The sequence below is a fragment of the Tripterygium wilfordii genome, chromosome 12 (assembly GCF_013401445.1).
Source record: "Tripterygium wilfordii isolate XIE 37 chromosome 12, ASM1340144v1, whole genome shotgun sequence".
NCBI classification, from domain to species: domain Eukaryota; kingdom Viridiplantae; phylum Streptophyta; class Magnoliopsida; order Celastrales; family Celastraceae; genus Tripterygium; species Tripterygium wilfordii.
Window position 1 is genome coordinate 4,109,711 of NC_052243.1, and position 19,499 is coordinate 4,129,209.

General features: G+C 36.7%; 3 protein-coding genes across 3 annotated transcripts; 2 read left to right on the forward strand and 1 right to left on the reverse strand.

Moving 5' to 3' along the window:
* Positions 1-276: 276 nt before the first annotated feature.
* LOC120010474 lies at positions 277-6,973 on the reverse strand. The gene is made up of 7 exons (XM_038861270.1): positions 6,871-6,973; positions 5,430-5,557; positions 2,869-4,173; positions 2,719-2,794; positions 1,847-2,220; positions 556-654; positions 277-417 (listed from the first exon to the last, which is right to left on the reverse strand). The coding sequence occupies exons 1-7, from the start codon at positions 6,971-6,973 to the stop codon at positions 277-279; spliced, it is 2,226 nt and encodes a 741-aa protein (XP_038717198.1).
* A 1,925-nt stretch (positions 6,974-8,898) lies between these two features.
* On the forward strand, positions 8,899-13,700 carry LOC120010518 (DNA ligase 1). Its single transcript, XM_038861308.1, has 11 exons — positions 8,899-9,545; positions 9,639-9,693; positions 9,808-9,907; positions 9,999-10,200; positions 10,654-10,707; positions 10,796-10,935; positions 11,435-12,002; positions 12,086-12,197; positions 12,294-12,343; positions 12,706-12,849; positions 13,250-13,700. The coding sequence occupies exons 1-11, from the start codon at positions 8,985-8,987 to the stop codon at positions 13,511-13,513; spliced, it is 2,250 nt and encodes a 749-aa protein (XP_038717236.1). The 5' UTR covers positions 8,899-8,984; the 3' UTR covers positions 13,514-13,700.
* A 1,570-nt stretch (positions 13,701-15,270) lies between these two features.
* Positions 15,271-18,340, forward strand: LOC120010245. The gene is made up of 4 exons (XM_038860978.1): positions 15,271-15,428; positions 15,538-15,631; positions 16,209-16,281; positions 18,099-18,340. Exons 1-4 carry the CDS (start codon positions 15,300-15,302, stop codon positions 18,109-18,111), a joined length of 309 nt encoding a protein of 102 aa, XP_038716906.1. The 5' UTR covers positions 15,271-15,299; the 3' UTR covers positions 18,112-18,340.
* The last annotated feature ends 1,159 nt before the right edge of the window (positions 18,341-19,499 follow it).

Here is a 19,499-nt window from a genome sequence, read left to right on the forward strand (position 1 = left end):
CCTGACCATCTAACATATAAGAATAGGAAATCCACCAATACTCTTGGGAAGATTTATCTCCAAATTACATAGATTTTTGCAAAAACGTCTGACCACCTGCTCCATGGACATTTTCGAACCTTACACCTCACGAGGGAAATTCCATGTACTGCTCATGTTCTAAAACAATACATCATCACTTCGATTAGGTCATTGTACCAGCCTTAGGAATTTCCCACATGATGTATCTCCACAATTCCTTAAAGCAGTCTGCATGGTTCTACCATGTTAGAGCATCTAAACGGCCAACGAGGGCGTGCTATTATCAAAAACTTTGACATGACAAAGCTTTCCACCTGCCTCATCGGCAAAGACAATCTTCTTCCTCACCTTGTGCACCACAATTTCAGAAGTATCAGAATGTTTCTCGGTCAATTTCTGCAAATTATCGAGGGAAATTACGATTGGAATGTGTTGCATGTCATAAACGAACAAAGCAAAAATCTTTAATTTTCCAAAATTCATGTTGTAACTTCTTTTGCATACTACTTAGCCAAAGGATAGCAATAGACAAACCATGATTTTACAAAAACGGCTGCAGTTCCTGGCCGTAACAGAAAGCCATCTTCTTGTAGTCTCTTCGGTTCGGGTTGCATTCTTGATGGCAATTCTTACCTGCAAAGTTAAGAAGAGCTTCAATCAAATGCCTAAACACATCTATGCATGGCAGGTGCATCCCACAGAATGAAAGCAAAACAAAAACTAGGTACATGTGCAAACATGATTCACATAACAGAAACACATGAATTTCTGCAGAAAATATAGGCAACCAGCAAAGTGTTTAGTGTGAAAAGAAAAAAAAATACATGATAACTGGGACAGGCTTGTCACCAACAGCACATACCCAGGTGACATTACATTGTTTATCAAAAAAAAAGTGAAATTAATTTAGATCTATAGTTACAAGATGGATGCCCCTGTGGTTTTATATTATACATATTAAACTATTGGATATAATATTTCAAAAGGAATACAAGGAAATGGAAAGCATTACCATCTTAAGTACCACATTCTATCAGTTTTAAATAATACATTTTTGTTATATTTCTCACTCTTGTGAAACTGAAAGGCATCTCGGTAATAGCACTGTTGAACTAGCCAGAACTACCAATCGGCAAATGATGAGCTTATGAGTCCCAGTAAACATTATAAAAAAGAGAAGGTGCATAAGAATAAAAGGTTTTCCTTCAACAATCCGACAAGGTTAAATTCAAATAAACCCAATAGCAGATTTGGTTCTCTAAGAAAAGTAAGAATATACAAATGAAAAACTCCTAACTGGATTGAACAGAAACGCCACTAATAAGCAAGTGATGAAAGCACAACATGACAACACCCATTTCAATAATAGTGATTAGTGAGAACAGATCATAACTGAAGAGCAAGAAATTAGGTAACCAATTATAAAAGGCAAACCAGGATATAAGAGAAATAAATAATGCTGGTCTCTCAAGCTCATTCAGAACCGAAAAAAGGAGGCTGGTCATAAAACCAAAGCATTTACTGAAAAAGGCATGAAAATAAAGAACAGACGACCAGCGAGTCTTACATCAACAATGTGAAAGCTCACATATTAAGATCTTTGGTTGATCATGCAAAAGTATAAGAGAGTATATATTAAAAAAACAAAATTCTGCTTCCTCAATCCTCGTGTATCTTTATCATGGAACTTCAATCAGTCATGCAACAAAAACAAGTTCATATTTAATTCCCAAATAACATACTCAGCTAGAAATTTTCTTTCTTTGCTGATGCACATAATGCAATGTGAACACTCAAATACCGGCAGGTTAATGTACAAGCATACCTCCTCTGTATTGTACTTTAGGGAAGCGGCTGGATACACTCCCGATTGAGATGCAGCTTCGACAATGTCCCTCATGGACTTCAATTCTTGAGCAAGTTTAGTTGCAATATATTCAAAGTCACTCATCTGTTGTTGAGAGAATAAAATTGCATTTTCTGACAAACTTTCGATTGTAGGACACCCAGTGCTAATAGGTGGTACATCACGAGAAGGATGAGCTTTCTGATTGGCTCTAGAATTGAACATTTTCCTTTTATTCTTTTGTTTCTTAACTGTTTGGTCAACAACCTCAGCCCTCCTTGCTTGATTGGGTCCTTTAACTCCACTACTTTTATTCTCAGACTTTTTTCTATAGCATAATTTTCCCATATATCCTGAAATTATCACAATACAACAATTACATATTAAATCAAAATTTCAAATGGGAGTTTTGTGACAGCTAGAAAGAACAATGTGATCTTGCTTTTAAGTGTTTTCATAAAAGATGAACCATAACTAGATCAACAAAATGGAAACTAATATGAATTTGATAGGTTACTTTGTCACTTTAAAAGAAAAAAAATTAGAAAAAAAGAACTCTGTTTGAAAGATGAATGATTAATGCACGCTTGTTTCAAACAGAAAGGCTTATCCGATACGAACAGACTTGTGTTGTGTCTAATGAATGTCAGATACCAAATTTATGTTGTGGGTTTCATGGTAGCCCCAATATACATTATAAATCCTGGAATAGTTTCTTGTTCTAATCAAGCTATATCTATAAGTGTGTGTAGAAAGAGAAAGGGACACACAGAGAGTACAATCTAATGATGTAATGTTACTTTAATAGGCCATTGTCTGATAATTTTTAATGCAGTTTCATATAAACTTACTGTAGTATTCCAGATCATCTGGTTCAGAGGACTCCATGGCCAAGCACAACTTTTCCTGAGAAGTTGGAGAAATTACCTGAAATGAAAACACATAGAGATGAGCTTTTATAGAACATAGAGTATAACTATCACCGCACATATACTACAAACCTTTCTCGCTGATAAAAGGTTTTCAGGAGGATGCTGCACCACCGAATGACAAAAATTTTCAACCTCCATTGATGGCACAAGCTCTTCAGAGGTATGACCCTCACTTGAAATGATGGTTCGACAAGGGTCATTGTGCTGAAGTGGGGAGATGAAGCAACATGGTTCCTTATAATCTTGCAAAGGTATCACAGATTCACAAGGGTCATCAAGCTGAAGTGGGGAGATGTTTTGGTTTTGTTCTTTATATTCCAACAAAGGCATATCCGAGAGCTGGTAATCAGTCATTTGTGGATCATCAACCATTATAATTTCCCTTCCCAAGGTAATTACATCAAGATAGGAGTGAGAATCAGCAAATTCCATATAGTTATAGCATGAAGCATCAGAAAGACAACATAGGGGCTCAGTAGTGCAGAAATCTAAAGCCCCAGCATCAAAAACACAATCAGTAGCCATTCCTGGTTCTTTATCTGATACCACCATACTACCACAACCATCATTGTTAAAACTGAAAGAAGATTCCTGGATTTCGTGGATCGCATTCTGGCAATCAGTGTAATCGTGCACAGGGAACTCAACTTTAATGTTGATAGGCACTGGAAGATCATCCTCCGAATGAAAGAAATCTTGATCAATGGGGATTTGTTCAGATTTGACAGCAGAGAGATCATTTTCAAATGCAGTAGAAACATTTTTTGACATGACCTTCCTCTTGGATTTCCTCTTCTTCGAAAGCCTTGATTTCCACAAACTAAGAGGCTCCAAGAGATCACATTCATCTTGAGGCTGTGAGTATGGATGCTCTTCCTTCAAAATGGAGCAATTTTCAATAGTTTCTTTACCCAAACTTACAAAAGTATAACGTTTCCTTTTCTTTGCTTTGCACGTCTCCTTGATTTGTTTCAATGTCACAAGATCGTCCAAGTCAACTTTCACTCCGTCACCTGGACTGAAGTTACACTGGGAAGTTCCTGGTTCTACTCTGATTGTACTTTCTGCCACTGGAATAAACTTGCTTTCAATCTGAAAGCTGTAACAGTCAAAAGGCAAGTCCTCAACCTCAACTTTTTCTGGAAGTAAACCATGGGAGCTGGAAACTCCATAATCATATAAATCTTTGACTGGCTTAAACTTAAGTGCTGGCCTTCCACGAACCACATTAGGTATTTTGATCTCTAAGCCAGCTTTGACAGTCCGAATAAAATGCAAATGGCTGCAGCTCCTTAGCTCCATTTTGTGAAAGTAACTAGATGGAGTAATTAACTGTTGTTTTGAATGTTTATTGCACTGACTAAGGTGCTCAAGCTGCAACAAAAAGAAGCCACTTACTACAGATCTCTTCAAAACTGTATAATGCAGCAATATGAGAACAAGCGACACAGTGGGACGATAAAAATACACCTTGAAGCCACAGATATACACCTCATTCTCAGTCATTTATTGTCAAAGCAACTAGAAAGGCAAACAATTTCAATTGAACAGAAGTCAACCAATGACGACAGAAAGCAGCTGTGCATACAGAGTAGTAGGCACTACAAATAACAAAATAACTGTTTATGCATGATAATTCCCCATCCACGAAAACAAAGCAACTGTAATTGTATGGCTATATCAATTTAAATGTAAATATACACTTCGTTGTCTGATAAAAATTAGCTCAATATCATAACCAGTGAAACATTTGAGCAAATAATGAGCACTAAATAAAGAATATAAAAGGAGCAAATTAGAAGGCATCATTGGTCGCATCATTCACCTTCCTCCTCTTTGTCATTATCATTGTAATCATCATAAAAATTTTATGGCCAATAGCAACAGGGTTAACTCTATGGTCATATTTAGCCAATCCACTTTATCAATATTTAATTATCTTATTGATGTGATGCTTATAGATGATGTGTTCGTAGATGGCCACAGGTTTCTCCAAAAAAAAAAAAAACTAACAGCTTGTATGCTGCTGCAGCATAAAGTGACTCGAACAGAATGAAAGCTTCTAACCTTACCCGTTCTGGCCAAATTCAAGGTTTTAGCGTTGAAGCTAGTCCCGCTAGGCCTTTTTTAAAATCTCACGGTTTTGCAGCTCTTGTAGGATCAATGACGTCTAAATCCCAAATTTCGTCGTTTTAATATCAACCAAACAATGAAATCAATGCCATCAATTCCAACAATAATTGGATACATCAAACAGGCAAAAGTAAAATATATTATGTGTGTAAGCTCTCTTGCATCAGATCTGAAATTCATAGAATTATTACACAGTTTTTTTTTAAAAAAAAAGACGACACAACCGAAACCCACTCAATCAACAAACTGAAGTTTAGTGTTCATCCATTGAAATCCTAGCTAAGATAAACCAACCGTCAGACCTAAAAGCTACAGCTTTAAAAAATATCGACGTACAGCAACAGCAAAGGCGCCATGTTCTAGTGGAATATCGATCTCAACCACAAAACCCTAAATCTGTTTCAGAAGGAAAGAATAATTGGGGAATCGTACAATTCTTTACATGCCCGGAATAGGTGGAAATTATCATTAGATACAGGAAGTAAAAGTAAGCACACCTGAGATCGAAGTCCGGTGACTCTGCCACGCAGATCTAAAGAGGTCGCATGTGAGCGATTTGATGGTAGACGGCCAAACCAGAGTTGCAGCGACGCATGGAGGTGAACAACGTATTTTAGGGCTAGCACTAAAAAAAATATGAAATGCTTTTGGCGCCCACTAATTTGGCGCGAATCTATCGATTGTTTGTAGTATCGCGTGTTATGCTTTGTTGGGACACCATCCTTTATTTTGTCGGTTAAAATGTCAAATAAGGAGTGACAATGAATCTTTTATATTACAGTTCTACTACACTAGGGCTTCTCATTCGTTGGATATGACCAATGATTAAAATTAAAAATGATAAAAAAAAATCAATACACAAAATTTGATTCTCGTTTGGGTCGTAAACAATATATTGAACTTCACTAACTATTTTAACTATAAATTGGTTGGGGAAGATGTTGGTGAATAAAGATCATCGGATTAGGAGGAGTGCGCAATAAATGATCCAATGACAGTAATGATCAATTTACCTATCAACATCCAAGTCGTGAATCTAGTACTATACTAGATTCAATTGATTCATGACACAAATATCTAGATTTGAAATAGAAAAACTCTCGAAACCACTAAAAATCTGAAAAGAAGTGGAGTAGGAAAAAGAGAGCTCGATATTATTAGTGCATGAGAAGTCTCAAAAACGAGTGTTTGAGAATTATTTTTGAAAGCGATTCCTTCTTTGTACAACCTCCACTATCTATAGAGGGAGGAATTTAGATGTTCAATGAAGTGTTCTAGACTTCTAGATTATCTAGAATATAGTCTACATCCCTAAATTGGATTGGACTACTATCCCAATACAAACTTCAATCCATATCCTAAGTTGGATATGATCTTATACAGGGGCACAATCATGAATTTATAATAGGGTGGGGGGTGGGTTGATATTTAAGTAATAGTATTTTGATATGTTTGAAAAAATCTAGCAGGGGTTCGTAGGCAATGTTATGAAAATTTTTTTAAGCGCTATTTGACAATGATACAATTCATTGAAATAATATTATCGATCAACTTTCATCTTGATATTTTGTCTTAAAAAATAACCAAAAAGGTTAACATAAATATACATATCAAAATTGATGAAAACTAATTAAAAACCATGCACAATATGAAATAATATATAAATGTATAACTAGAAGCCATATTTCAAATAAAATCTAATTTTTTAAAATAAAAAATAAGTATTGTTGTTTAATATTAACAATAATCGAATGAATAACATCAAAATTATTATTTGTTATGTATTCTTCCTTACTATTAGGTTATTTTTTTTTTTGCCATAAAAAACTATGTGTGTGTATATATATAATTTTAAAAAATCGAGGGCTACAACATAGGTATCCCTTTGAATGACATCCAGAAATGGAGTATTGTGAAGATTAGCAGGCAACAAAATACCTGAGCGGATGTTTTCGCCAAATGGGACGTTGCTTTGAAGCTTTCGGGCAGCATTCCCACGCATTTTCTTTCGGAGTTCCAATGCTGGTTGCATAGTGGTCATGATCAGCCAGATCATTTTTTTGGTCTGTCATGGTGTGGTGTGTAATCTGTGTTGGTGTACTAAATAAAAAAAAAAGTACCCCTTTGGCTACGCCCCTGATTTTATCTCTTCTCTTCAATACCTGTATCGGGCATTTGTTAATGGTTTGGCTCAAACCCATATTGGGTGAATCCAACCCAATAAATCCAACAGATGTGCATCGTCGAGATGAGTTTAATGGTATCATCGGTTGTCAAAGACCACGCTAGAGTTGGCCGGATCGACGACATGAATAGTTGGCGATGCCCAACTTCAAGCTCAATTTTCGGCGTGATTAAGTTGCAATTGGTCGTTAAAGGTTTATGTTGGTTGAGAGTTTCGTTTCGGTAGGTCAACCGTATAAAACGATAGTCATGCGATGATTATTGGTATCGAGAATAACTTTGCATTTTACTTTTTTAAAAATTATTTGTTATCATCTTTGATCCCAGTCGTTGGGTAAAATCCAATGAACTGAGATGAGAAGGCTGTAATTGCACAATCACCTATTTCGTTTTACTCTTTTTGGTCCGTAATAATATGAGTTGATAGGCCCAATTACTTGGCCCGAGGTGGTGGACCAAAACTAGTATTTAGGTCTGCAAACCTGAACAGGTCTGAAACTACAAAATTACGCCGGCTAAACCATATTTTATGTCCCTGAAGTTTTCCCATTTCTCGTTTATGTCCTTCAAGTTTAAAATTTATCGATTCTATCCTTAATGTTTTAAAAACCAATCCATTTATGTCCCGACCCTCATTTCTGGCAGTCTTGTCACCGGGAAAGCTGAGGTGGCCTCCGACAAATTCATTACGTGTCATTACACCTGGCATTTTCCTATAATTAAAATTTTTTTAAAAAAAACAAATTTTAAGCTTGAGTCTTGTCTCTGCCATGCGAATGTAGGCTCTCAGCATCAGGCACAAGAAGCTCATCATCTTTAACTGAACTGATGCAACGATTCACTCCATCTCTCCCTTCAAACCATATGTGCCGCATATTCACTCCTTACATTGGTGGAGACCACGCAACGATTCTGGGATTGTCGAACACTGTCATCGTCGTGACTGCGCTAGATCTGTAAAATCTCTTTTTTACTCATATCTACAACTTGAGATGGAACAAATAAAATACTCCACGGCATGCAGAGAAAAAGATTGAACAACAGATATGAGAAGATGATTTATGAGAAACTCCATAAAAAGGGGTGATTGTCCATTGTCTTCTTCCCTCAAACTTCTCTTCTTCCTTCAAAATTGTCACAAATCTACACCCATAACAAATCTAGAGACACATAAATCAAATGGGCACTTGATTTCTCAAAACCGCAAAGGATCGTCACCGGCCCACGCATACAACACTCTTCAATTGAGAGACCTTGATTTCTCAATGCTTTCACCACCAAAGGTAAAAAAAAAAAAAAAACACTTAAATTATAGTAATTGAAGTGTGGAATTTACAATAGAGAGATCTGGAGATTATGTCACGTTTGAGAGTTTTGGAGACAAGAAGATGGAGTAGGATGGGGAAGATGAGGGAGAAAGAAGGGGAAGATGCTTCCATTTCGGTTTTTTTTTCTTTCTTTGAACGTGGTTTTCATATTTGATGTTTCTGACGTGGCTTTAATTTAAAAGTATAAATTATGTTTATAAGTCATGTTGTCATTTGGGTTGCCAAGTATGTAAAAATCGGCACTGACATGCCGGAAAATGAAGATCAGGACATAAATGGATTGGTTTTTTAAACATTAAGGATAGAGTTAACAAATTTTAAACTTAAAGGACATAAATGAGAAATCGATGAAACTTTGGGACATAAAATATGGTTTAGCCAAATTGCGCCTCTATCCAAAAATTTAAAACTATTCGCCGCCTAAATCTTAACTCCCCGCGCTTTTAAGCTCCGTCATCATCTCATAAATAAAATGGTGAAGCCCTAGCTCAGTTCATCTGACTTTCTCCACCAGCGTCGCTCGAAAAAACACAACAGCAAATGGAGAGCGGCGATGATTTCCTACCATTTGCGCCCTCCCAAGAACCTTCCTCACCAGTTCCTCAAAGGAAGCTGAAACGCCTGAAAAAGGCATCTAGGGTTTCCAGTGACCCTCTTCTCGATCAATCAGAAAATGCGGCTTCGATTGAAGCAGCGGAATTCGGCAGTCTTGAAATCCTGAATACTGAAGAGAACGACGGTCGACGTGTTGAGGAATCCAATTCGGGATCTGGATCCCCATTGGAGGGATTTGACGAGGAAAGTGAGCTGAATTATGGTTTTTCTGGTTTAGATCTCCAAGAGGATGATAGGGTCCCTGAGAAGGATGCGGATTTTAGGTCCATGGAAAAGGAATTCGATGAAAATGGCGAGGGTCAGAGGGAGTCTATTGAAATGGGAGAGGAAAATGGGGATCTCGGGACAGAGGATTCTGAGAAGAAACGCCGTCACTTTGACGAAGTAGAGGAGAAGAGAGAGAAGAACAAGAAGAAGCGGGCTAAGAATAGTCACGATGATGAAAAGCTCAAGTCAGGCGCCCCATCTAAAAGAAAGGCAGAGAAGGTTCAGATATGATTCTTATTCTTGTTATAGACCGTGCATTTCGTGGCTGTTTACGGTATTATATTATTCATGGTTTCTGTGATTACTTGATAGGAAAGAAGAGACTATCTCAATCAGCTCCGAGCAGAATCTCAGAGACTGTTGCGAGGTACAACTTTGATTGACATAATTTTACTGATTCTGTTGTGCATTATCTTTTACTTAAATAGTTTTACTGAACTGATATCTTTGTTTATTTCTCTAACTGCGTTCTCCTCGTTAGAAACAAGTGACGTTGGATTTAAACCTGCTCCTCTGGTTACAAAGCCCATTTCATCTGTTTTGGAGAAGATTCGGAAAAGAAAGCTAGAGATTTCCAGAAGGTCAGTTATAGCTTTTCAGTTTATAATCCTATGAATTTCAGTTGGTGTTGATGTGGGTTTTCATATTTTTGCATTTCCTTGTGGGTTGCAGATCTGTCATGCTTGAGACAGACTTTGTTCATGATGATGATACTGAAAACATCGAGGGAGGAAATGCTGGGTACGAAAAAGCAGACATAAAGGAGATGGTTGGTCATCCGGATGAAATGGAAAACAGTTTAAATGCCTCGTGTGCAGATGTATCAAAGAATCCTGTAAATCAGTCGAGTAATGAAAATATACCTTCCCAGATGGTGAGTTGAGATCTTATCTTGATTTGGTTGTCACAGACTAAAGGGAGTTAATGTGTCTGAGAATTGTGATTTTCATGTGCAATTCTTGTCAATTGTATAAATGCTGACATCAAACATCCATAAATTTGGGATTTAGGCATTCTTTGTGTAATAATATTTAGGAGTGATGGTATCTTTAACAAATGGCTACAAATATATGTTTTCATGGTTTTGTTAGACAAGAAGGTTTGCCTGCTTTATGTACAAAGTTTTGGAACATACCTTGCCTGAATACCCATTTGAATTATACTGCCCCAATATCTTGGTAAGGCAATTATGAGGTTGCACTTCAACATTCTTTCATGTTGGGGGTACTAAAATATCTGCAATTGAGCAGATGAGTGCTTTGTATATTACTATATTATCAAGAGAAACATACTGTATAATGTAATGATCCTTTCTATCAAACTTTAGGCATTGGACGAGGAAGCAAACAACACATTTCGACCTCCCATTGATGATACTCAGGTATAATTTCATATTAATTGCCTGACGTGGTTGCTGTCAATTATTTGATATATCATAAAATTAGAACAATTATTGGTCTGTCTTGTAGGATCTGACTATTGATTCTCAAACAAGTGACTCTCAAGATGAGCTGCCAAACGTATCACCTAGCAGTCCTGTCGAGGAAGTCTTGGCACCATCCGTACTTGTGATGAACTTAAAGCTTGATTCTGCGCCTCCTGATGACGTGTAAGTCTTTTTGTTGTTATTTTCAGTGTCGGGAAGGGTTGCATTTTGTGGGACTTGTTACTGTAATTCTTGCACATTAAACTTCCATCATCAGTGAATTGCTGTTATGCTCTGATAGTGAGTGTCTTTGCAAACAAGCTTTTTCTCTGTTCATAAACGTCATGATAAACTCCTAATCATTCACAGAGATATCTTTATCGGAAAAATTACAGGGCCAGTTTTTCTTCCTTCTCTTTATATTTTTGCTGAAACATGTTTTCTTACTTCTCTATACTGTTGTTCGTTAGGCAGGGGTGAACATCAGGAACTATGAGGAGCCTTTTTATTTGTGAGATGGCAGAGTTACATTAGGTTTCGGAAACATCTTGCGTGCAATTGTTTCCTTGCATCTGAAAATACCAATTAAATCCTCGCTGTCTTGTGTCCGCCAAAATTTTAAAAATGAAAATTCGACCTCACATTTGCTAAAGCAAGATTTTGGAATGCTTTCTCCTTTCAGCTCTTCTGATGAAGATGACAATGACAAAGAAAACATTGATCCACGTGCACATGGATCAGCTGACATGACTTCATCTCCTCGTGGGGATCCTGTTAAAGCTTTTGTTGATGATGAAGCTGAGGAAGAAGATGACAGTGACAATGACTTACAATTCCAGGATGATGAAGAAGACGAGAATGAAGAAGATGCTGAGGGACTTGCTGATATGATAGCAACTGAATGTGAAGAAAACACAATAGATAACGAAAGACGCAATCTACTTCATCAGAAGTGGCTTGAGCAACAGGATGCTGCTGGAACAAAAAGTCTTTTGCAGAGACTTAAATGTGGTTTGGAACAAAAAGAAATGACTTTGCCCTGTGAGGAGGAAGATGCAAGTGAAGATGAAGAAGGTTTTAGTGATGAACCCGAAGAGCAATTTGTTTCAAAAAGTGTTGTGAGAATGAATTTGAGAAAAGCTAAGGAAATGATTCCTCAGATGTTTACCGATAAGGATGACGTTTACTTATCATCTGACGATGAGGATGCAGAAAAAAGTCTGGTCAAACAATGCCTTTCCGAGAAAGCTGTGAGTTATGGTTCCATATTTAACGGTAATATAACATTTCACTTACCAAAAAAAAGGTAATATAACATTTCATTTTGGAGCAGGAAAGGAAGGCCTCATTTTTGTCCCCAGCGGATGATGAAAACTCCAGAAAAGTTTTTAGTCTTATAAAGAAGGTTAATGTGCCTGACATCAGGAAGAAAGCCAAAGTGTCATGTAAGATCTGAATTCTGAAGTTTGTTTTACCCTGACCTGCGCACTCTTAAGAATTCATCATTTCATTGTTTAATTCTTACATCATTTGATCTGCAGCCTTTTTAACTATGCCACTTGTGGGAGGAAACAAGAATATAACATCAAAGGTGAGCTGTTTTGTTTTAAATCTCTGCTGTAGTATATTGTCTTCATGTGTCGTTTTTATTAAACACACACACTCTCGTCAACAGTAATGAGTAATGACTACTTTCTTTTCTGTTCCCTGTTCCCTGACATTGCAAGAAACTTGATTCAATAATTTTAGTTCCTCAACCAAAAATTCTTCTGCTGGCAAAAATCTTTAAATTGGTGTTATTATACTGATATTTTGTTCTAGCTGCTCTCTTTGTGTCATCTAATCAAATGGAGGACCTCAGGCACTTATTTTTTAAATTCATTTGAGTACTGATTGAAAACAATTACAACCTATATGAATTTATTAACTTGATTGAATTGGTACATGTTGCAGTCATCTTTCCTTGGTCGGGTCTCAAATCATTCTCTGTCATCATCCCATAAGCATGGATCAAGTTCAGTTCGTTCATTTATCTTTGAACGTGATGACAGCAACAGCAGAAGCACAATGTCAATGTTAGAGGATTCTTCTGATATGGTAAGCTCATAAAACGAAGCAAAGAGTAAGCATATAAAAGTTTTACATTTTTCTTGATTATGGGGTCTGTATATCTCAAAATCAAGCCCATCTATTAGCCTATAATTTTTCTTCCTTGCTCATTTAAGATTCTTTATTGTATGCCTTATGGGCAACAAAGATTAAGATCCTTTTTGTTAGCTGCATTTTTCAAGTGAACGCCATTGATAGTATGGTAGCACTATGTAAATAGTTATGATAGGCTGCCCGGGGAGTTTGGGCTTTTTGATTCTGTTAGGGGTAAGGGTAATCCTAACTCATCTGCTGTAGGTGCAATGTTGGACTTTGATTCCTGATCCTAGAATACTTAATTATAGTTCATATTCGTGCTCATGTAGTGATGGTTTATTCAATCATGCAGGTTCAGAGAGAGAACCATTCAGCAAAAATTGCTTCAGGCAAATCTGGTTACTCCCATGTCAAATCTAGTACTCAAAACACAGAGATTGCAACAGAAAATAAATCAGGCACTTCATTATATGAAATATTGACACGATCTTCGACGCGTTCTAGCAGCTGCATTCAGGAGAGTAAGGTTGGGCAAACTGCATCTGTATTTTCTGCTTTCAAGTTGAAAAAGGAGCTGATAAAGCAAGAAACTAAAGTGTCTATAAGAAATGTTTAGGATAAGGATTCTCAAGTTTGTTTACAGTATTCTGCATAATGTTGCTACGATGAATCAATATAAATTGCGCTGTATTCCTTCATCCTTTCTATATTGATGTGAGTTGAGTTGGTCTCCCCCTTCAAAAGGAAGATTTTCATGGAAAACGATTTTTTCTGCCAAGTTTGTCCTTGGCAGATTTGAGCTATGCAAAGGTATGCACCAAAATCATGTAATACAATATACCCTTCTATTCATAAAATTGTAGTAGACTCAAGAATTATTTATACGAACACTAAAACTATAAATCTTGCAGTGAACATTAAAATCATGAATTACATCAAAATTGTCGATTTACAGGTAGTTAAATCTTGAAATCTGGATATCATTTTCGGAAAAAACCCCAAAATCCAACAAAATTAAGCATATGACTTAAAAAGGGTAATGAGAAAGAATGAGAGACAAAACGACAAAAATAAAAATAAAAATGAAACTGTATATGACACTCTAGTTACTAAATATATAAGAGGAATCATTAAGCTAATCATCTTTGGCATTGAGTGAGTTGCAAAGGTATGAAACTGCAGAGTGTTCTAGTTGGAGACAATTTCTCTAGGGATATAAAGTGGGAAGTGATTTTGTCATTTGTCATGTTATATTTTGACATACATATTTGCATAAAAATTATACTATCTCGAGTTTCTTAAAAACCATCCAAATACCTGATATATTATTAAACGACAAATTTATACTATATTGTCGATGCCAAATTTGCACCGAATGATAAAATACGTATAAAGTATAAAGTTTTAAGAAAATGACGGTACAAAATTTATGTGGTTCAGCAACTTGCCTATGTCCACGAAGTCTGATATTTTATTAGAGTAGAGTGTTGATGATCCTCTTACAAATGTGGGAAAGATATGTATTTATAGGTCTGGTGCGTTTGTCAATTGATGCAGTTATTTCAGTTGCTAAGACAATTTAACCGCCTCTGGTAACCTTTTGTTGTAACTGCTCCTCCCTAATTGTAACCGTCATATAACTGCTCCTCCCTACGGAGTGTGTAGTAATTTGCTCCAGATATGCATAGGTTATCATCTACTCCAAACAGATTTCGAGAGTCTAGTCTATAGACTCTATACTTACACGGTTAGAGCAACTCCAGTGGTAAAAACTATATCAAGCACTTCAAAATCATTCTCTCTCTTCTACTCTCTCCTACGTGGCATAACTTAATTGGGTGAGTGGATCCCACAATATACACTATTCATCAACACTTCATACCTTTCAACACTTCATACTCATCTTCTTTATTTTCTCTCTCTTACTTTTTATCATCTCTTTCTTACTTTTCATCATCTATCTTACTTTTCATCACCTCTCTCTTCCTTTTTATCATCTCTTTCTTCCTTTTCATCATCTCTCTTCACTATTCATCAACTATATACATACTTCATATTTCAAGTGTCATTTTTAACAACAACTTATATTTCAAGTGTTATTATCAAGAAAGTGTGTTTCAAGTATTCATTTTCTTCCATTGTAGAACTCCAGCACTCTAAATTTTCCATAAAGTTCACTTTTCAACACTTGAAAATGTGTTATTAAGTGTCCATTGGACATGCTCTTACACCTTTGCAATTTTAATAAAAAATGTTCTTTTTTTTTAAAAAAAAAGTTCAAAATCCCTACAAATAATTTAGGGGCTTTGCTATTCCAAAACGAAGATAACGAAATCAGCAACCAAACAAGTCTTTTTGCCCAAACAGCCTTCAGTGGATCCCGAATGATTTAATGGCAGTAAATGACACTTTTGGCCTTTGTCTTAGCCGGCGACCCGACGACCCGTCGATGTTTCAAGTTCCAACTTTCAACACAGCCACCCAGGACTAGCTGTTGCAAGACTTCAGAGTTCAGACCATTCTCTTCAACAGTAAGTTGTATATGTTAGTCCGTGGATTTTCCATCCGGTTTTCTTGATTCAATCGTCTTCAAATCTCTTATAGCTTGATCTTAATACGCGGTATCCGTTTTCTCTCTAGGATTTGAAAATGAATTGGATTCAACGCAAGATCTATCTGTACAATGTCACTTTCGGCCTCTACATGCTGGATTGGTGGGAGCGTTGCCTATTCAGTATCCTTTTATGTGGTATTTTCATTGATTCCTGTCTACTTTCTGTTTCCGGACTCAAATTCTGTGGTTAAGATTGTTCATCGATGCAATTTTCAATGGTTTTTTTGCTGATTGGGTTTGGTACAATTTGAATCCATTTTCCGATACTGTGCATCTCTAACATTGATGATCTGAAACTGGTACCTATTTTGACACTTAGATGGCTCACGCCGGCTATTGGCTTCAGTTTAGAAGTTGTAATTTGAAATTTCTTTTGCAATTCTTTTCTGCTTATACAAAGTAGGGAGTAGGGACTGACTATAACATGATTGCTAATGTAATTTTGCAAAATCAATTCCATAGTTGCTGAAAATGGAAGTTGGATTTTGGATTTGTTATGCTTGGTAAAGATTGATCGAGCTCTTTGACGAATCTAGTTGTACGAATTATCTTGGTTAACAATGTATTTGAGGGAAAAAGAAAACAGAACTATGATTTGTTATGAGCTGCTACAATTTTACTTTAAACTGGATTCCCATGCCTTTCCTAGTATGTGTTGTCATGATATCTCATTTTGGAGTTCCTTAAGCGGTCTCAGATACTTTGGTGGTTGTATTGATGTGGTTCATCTTTTACAATACCTCACGATACCTAACTGACTTCGGCAAAAGGTATGCATAATGCCTTCATCTTTTATTGGTTTCTTTTTTATTTAGATTATGGACTGTTATTTTACACCTAGTTGGGCAAGGCAGAAACTTTAGGGGCGTAGCATATTTCGACTTATTTAAATTTATATTTTTGACCACGTATAATATGTTTCATGATTCAAACAGACAAATAAAATCTTATACTTCCCAGCACCTAATTGATGTTTGGGAAATAGCCTGCTGAGTATAAATGATATTGTATGTATCAATTATTATTTTGATATGTTGGAATGATAGAAAAGAAGTGAAAAATGTATAAAAGTTACCTTTGACAAGCTTTTGGGAATTTAACTGAATAAATTCTCCTGAAAACTCACTGTATAACATGTAGATCGCACACGGTAATTTGTTCAGGCATCACCTACTATGCACATACATGCAACTTTTATATGTTGTTATTTTCCGGGTGATTGTGACTTATATTTTTGTTTTGCGTAGAATATAATATCGTATCACCTTGTGAAACTGACTGCATAAGACTGGAACTGTTTCAATTGTGGGTTACTTTCTTAACCTTGTTTTTAACAGAAGCAAATTTCTTGTTGTACAACAATTTTAGAGTTTAATGATTCTGGTCCTATTGTCACATTGATGTGTTTATGTGGCTCTCTCAACTTGCATCCCTAAGGGGTGTGTCACTTTTAAAACGAGAGTGTTTGGCTCCCCAGTATTCAAAATCCTTTGGGCTAAAAACCTAACCAGAGTCAATTCGATATCCTTTGGGATGTTGAGATGCTACATATTTAGCAGATAATACAAGAAACAACACCATCCTATCATTGAAGATTAGCCCTGAATGAAGGTAGAATGAGGGAGTATCGATTGTTCACGGTGATATGGACATTTACATCATGGAGATGCAAATGTCATAGTGTGGAAATGCAAGTGAGAGATTCCAAAAAGGAGAGTGATGTCAAAAATGACATGGATGGAAGAAATGAGTTATAAATTGTTGCGAAATGATTAGAGTGCAGTCTAAGATAGGATATAGTGATGAAGGATAGTTCATTAAATGAATACTGAGTCATAGTTTATTACTCAGTCATCAAGATGTGAATGGGGATTCGTAGTAGTTATTGAAGGAATGGAGTTTAAAAAAAACTGAAGGAATGGATTGTGCAAATTTTGACAAATTTTTATTACATACACTTGAATGAACGGACATGTGAACATGTAGCCCAATGGTAGAGTTGTAGGGGTGCAATCTAGAGGTCACTGGTTCAATTCCTAGAAACAATCTCTCCACATATTATGTGGGGTAAAGTCTGTATACATCTTGCATGTTCCCAACCCCGCCCGCTGTGGGTGCCTTGTGCACGAGTGTTATTGACCTTTTACACTTGAATGAACTAGCTTGAGAAGCTATCTTGGTAAACAAAATGAAGCTCCTTGCTTGGTGTAATTTGGTCTCGGATAAAACGAATAAGGAGATCATTTAATTGTTCACATGTCTTTCTTCTGCCTGTCTTGCGACAGATTTCTTGAGGTTATCTGCTTAGCCCCCTTTCATTTATGCTTTTCACCTCCTTGGTGCTTTTGATAACATTTTCATGTATAGAGTGTTTTACCCAAGTAATCTCGCAGCATGAAATGAGGTACCCTTTTCTTTTCTTCTCCTAACCCTATGCAGAACATGCTGCTATTAACACAAATAATATTGTGAAACAACTTTTATTCTTAAACCAATGCAGTGTTATTATTTATAAACTGCCAGTTGTTAACCCCTGAAGAAAGTTGCTTTCAAGATTTAAATAGCTTCTTAATTTATTTATTCTCAGGCATCTGTGGTGAAGCTCGGAAGTCGGAAGTAACTCTGGTGTGGATGATCACTGTGGCAAAGATTGTTTGGAACATGTATGTAGCATTGCTAGGTATCTCAATTCTAATCCAGATAGACTTGGACTTCCCCTGCCCCTGGTTTTGTAGAATCAATAGTGCATGCTTCTATGTATTGTACTAATTCATTGTGAGCATTTCATACCATTTACTCTCAATTTAGTGATACCTTTTGTTCTTGACCTTATAGTTGTTAAGACTGCTCTAGGTATGTGGTGTTGCACAATTAACAGAGCACTCTACCGCAACTCGGTGCGTCTGGCCAGCTTGAAACGGACTGCCAAGCAGGCACACTGACTTCGCAGCTATTACATCCAAATCACTTATGCATCAAAGCTTCCCACTGCATGAAAGGTCCACTCAGAAAACCCAAATAATCAAAACGGAGGTCGAAGTCTGAAGTCAAATACACTACTAGAAATCAAAATCACATATAGTAATCTACGTCGTTAACTCGTTATTATGTGGGCCAAAATCCGTATCGGACTCATCTACAGCTATCAGGCCCACGGTCTATGTATGTACAAGCTCAGTGTCTAACACAACTACAGGCCCGGTGCTTGTTCAGAGCCCAACAAGACCTTGGCCTAGGCAAAAAGGCCCATGGCCACTACTACGGGCATATGGCCCAGCTCGGCTCTATTCTATCATGGATAACTTTAGTCACACCTCAATTTTTTCTAAAGACACCCCATTAATTGATTTTTACAATGGGTGGTCAACATAGATTGGGGTGTATTTAGAAAAAACGGGGTTGTGACTAAAGCTATCCTTCGATCACCACTATAAGTCTAGCCCGACCATCATTGTAAGTCCAGTCTGACTCTACTTGACACCATAATTTTCGACCTACGTCTGACCCAAGGTACAATACCAACGTGCTTCTAACATGGGCCATGTTAGTGATGACCTAGATGTCCAACTGTTTTGAAAGTGGTATTAATATGTCATTTTTCATACTAATTGATTGTCGGAGGTTCAATGTCTTATCCCACACCGTCGTTAACCTCACAACAGTTGTTCTGCCTTGGGCTTTGCTAGTTATTGGTGGCCCTTTCTCATCATTTCCATGATTGAAATTTGCCGCCTACAATATTCCCTAAATCAACACAAAAATTTCGATGGATTGAATTTCTGAGATGATTATGGCACATGAACTTTGGGTATATAAAAGTGCTTAGGACAAATTGGATTTAAGGGTTTCGAAAAAGAAGTTTTGAGTTTAGTCTCTTTTTTGGTTTCTACAAATTATAATGTTGCCTTAAGCCATCTCAAAAATATTTAACAATAACGATACACGTAGGATTACTGTACTAATATTAATCAGCATATCTAATGGTTTC

Coding starts and splice junctions, on each gene's coding strand:
- LOC120010518 (XM_038861308.1), top strand. CDS start 8,985: ATGGAGAGCGGCGATGATTTCCTACCATTTGCGCCCTCCCAAGAACCT. Junction 10,708..10,795: donor CTCCCATTGATGATACTCAG/GTATAATTTCAT, acceptor TCTGTCTTGTAG/GATCTGACTATTGATTCTCA. Junction 12,344..12,705: donor ACAAGAATATAACATCAAAG/GTGAGCTGTTTT, acceptor TACATGTTGCAG/TCATCTTTCCTTGGTCGGGT.
- LOC120010474 (XM_038861270.1), bottom strand. CDS start 6,973: ATGACCACTATGCAACCAGCATTGGAACTCCGAAAGAAAATGCGTGGG. Junction 5,558..6,870: donor TGGCGAAAACATCCGCTCAG/GTATTTTGTTGC, acceptor TATTTTTTTTAG/TGCTAGCCCTAAAATACGTT. Junction 2,221..2,718: donor AGATGATCTGGAATACTACA/GTAAGTTTATAT, acceptor TGATAATTTCAG/GATATATGGGAAAATTATGC.
- LOC120010245 (XM_038860978.1), top strand. CDS start 15,300: ATGACACTTTTGGCCTTTGTCTTAGCCGGCGACCCGACGACCCGTCGA. Junction 15,429..15,537: donor TCAGACCATTCTCTTCAACA/GTAAGTTGTATA, acceptor TTTTCTCTCTAG/GATTTGAAAATGAATTGGAT. Junction 15,632..16,208: donor GTGGGAGCGTTGCCTATTCA/GTATCCTTTTAT, acceptor AAGCGGTCTCAG/ATACTTTGGTGGTTGTATTG.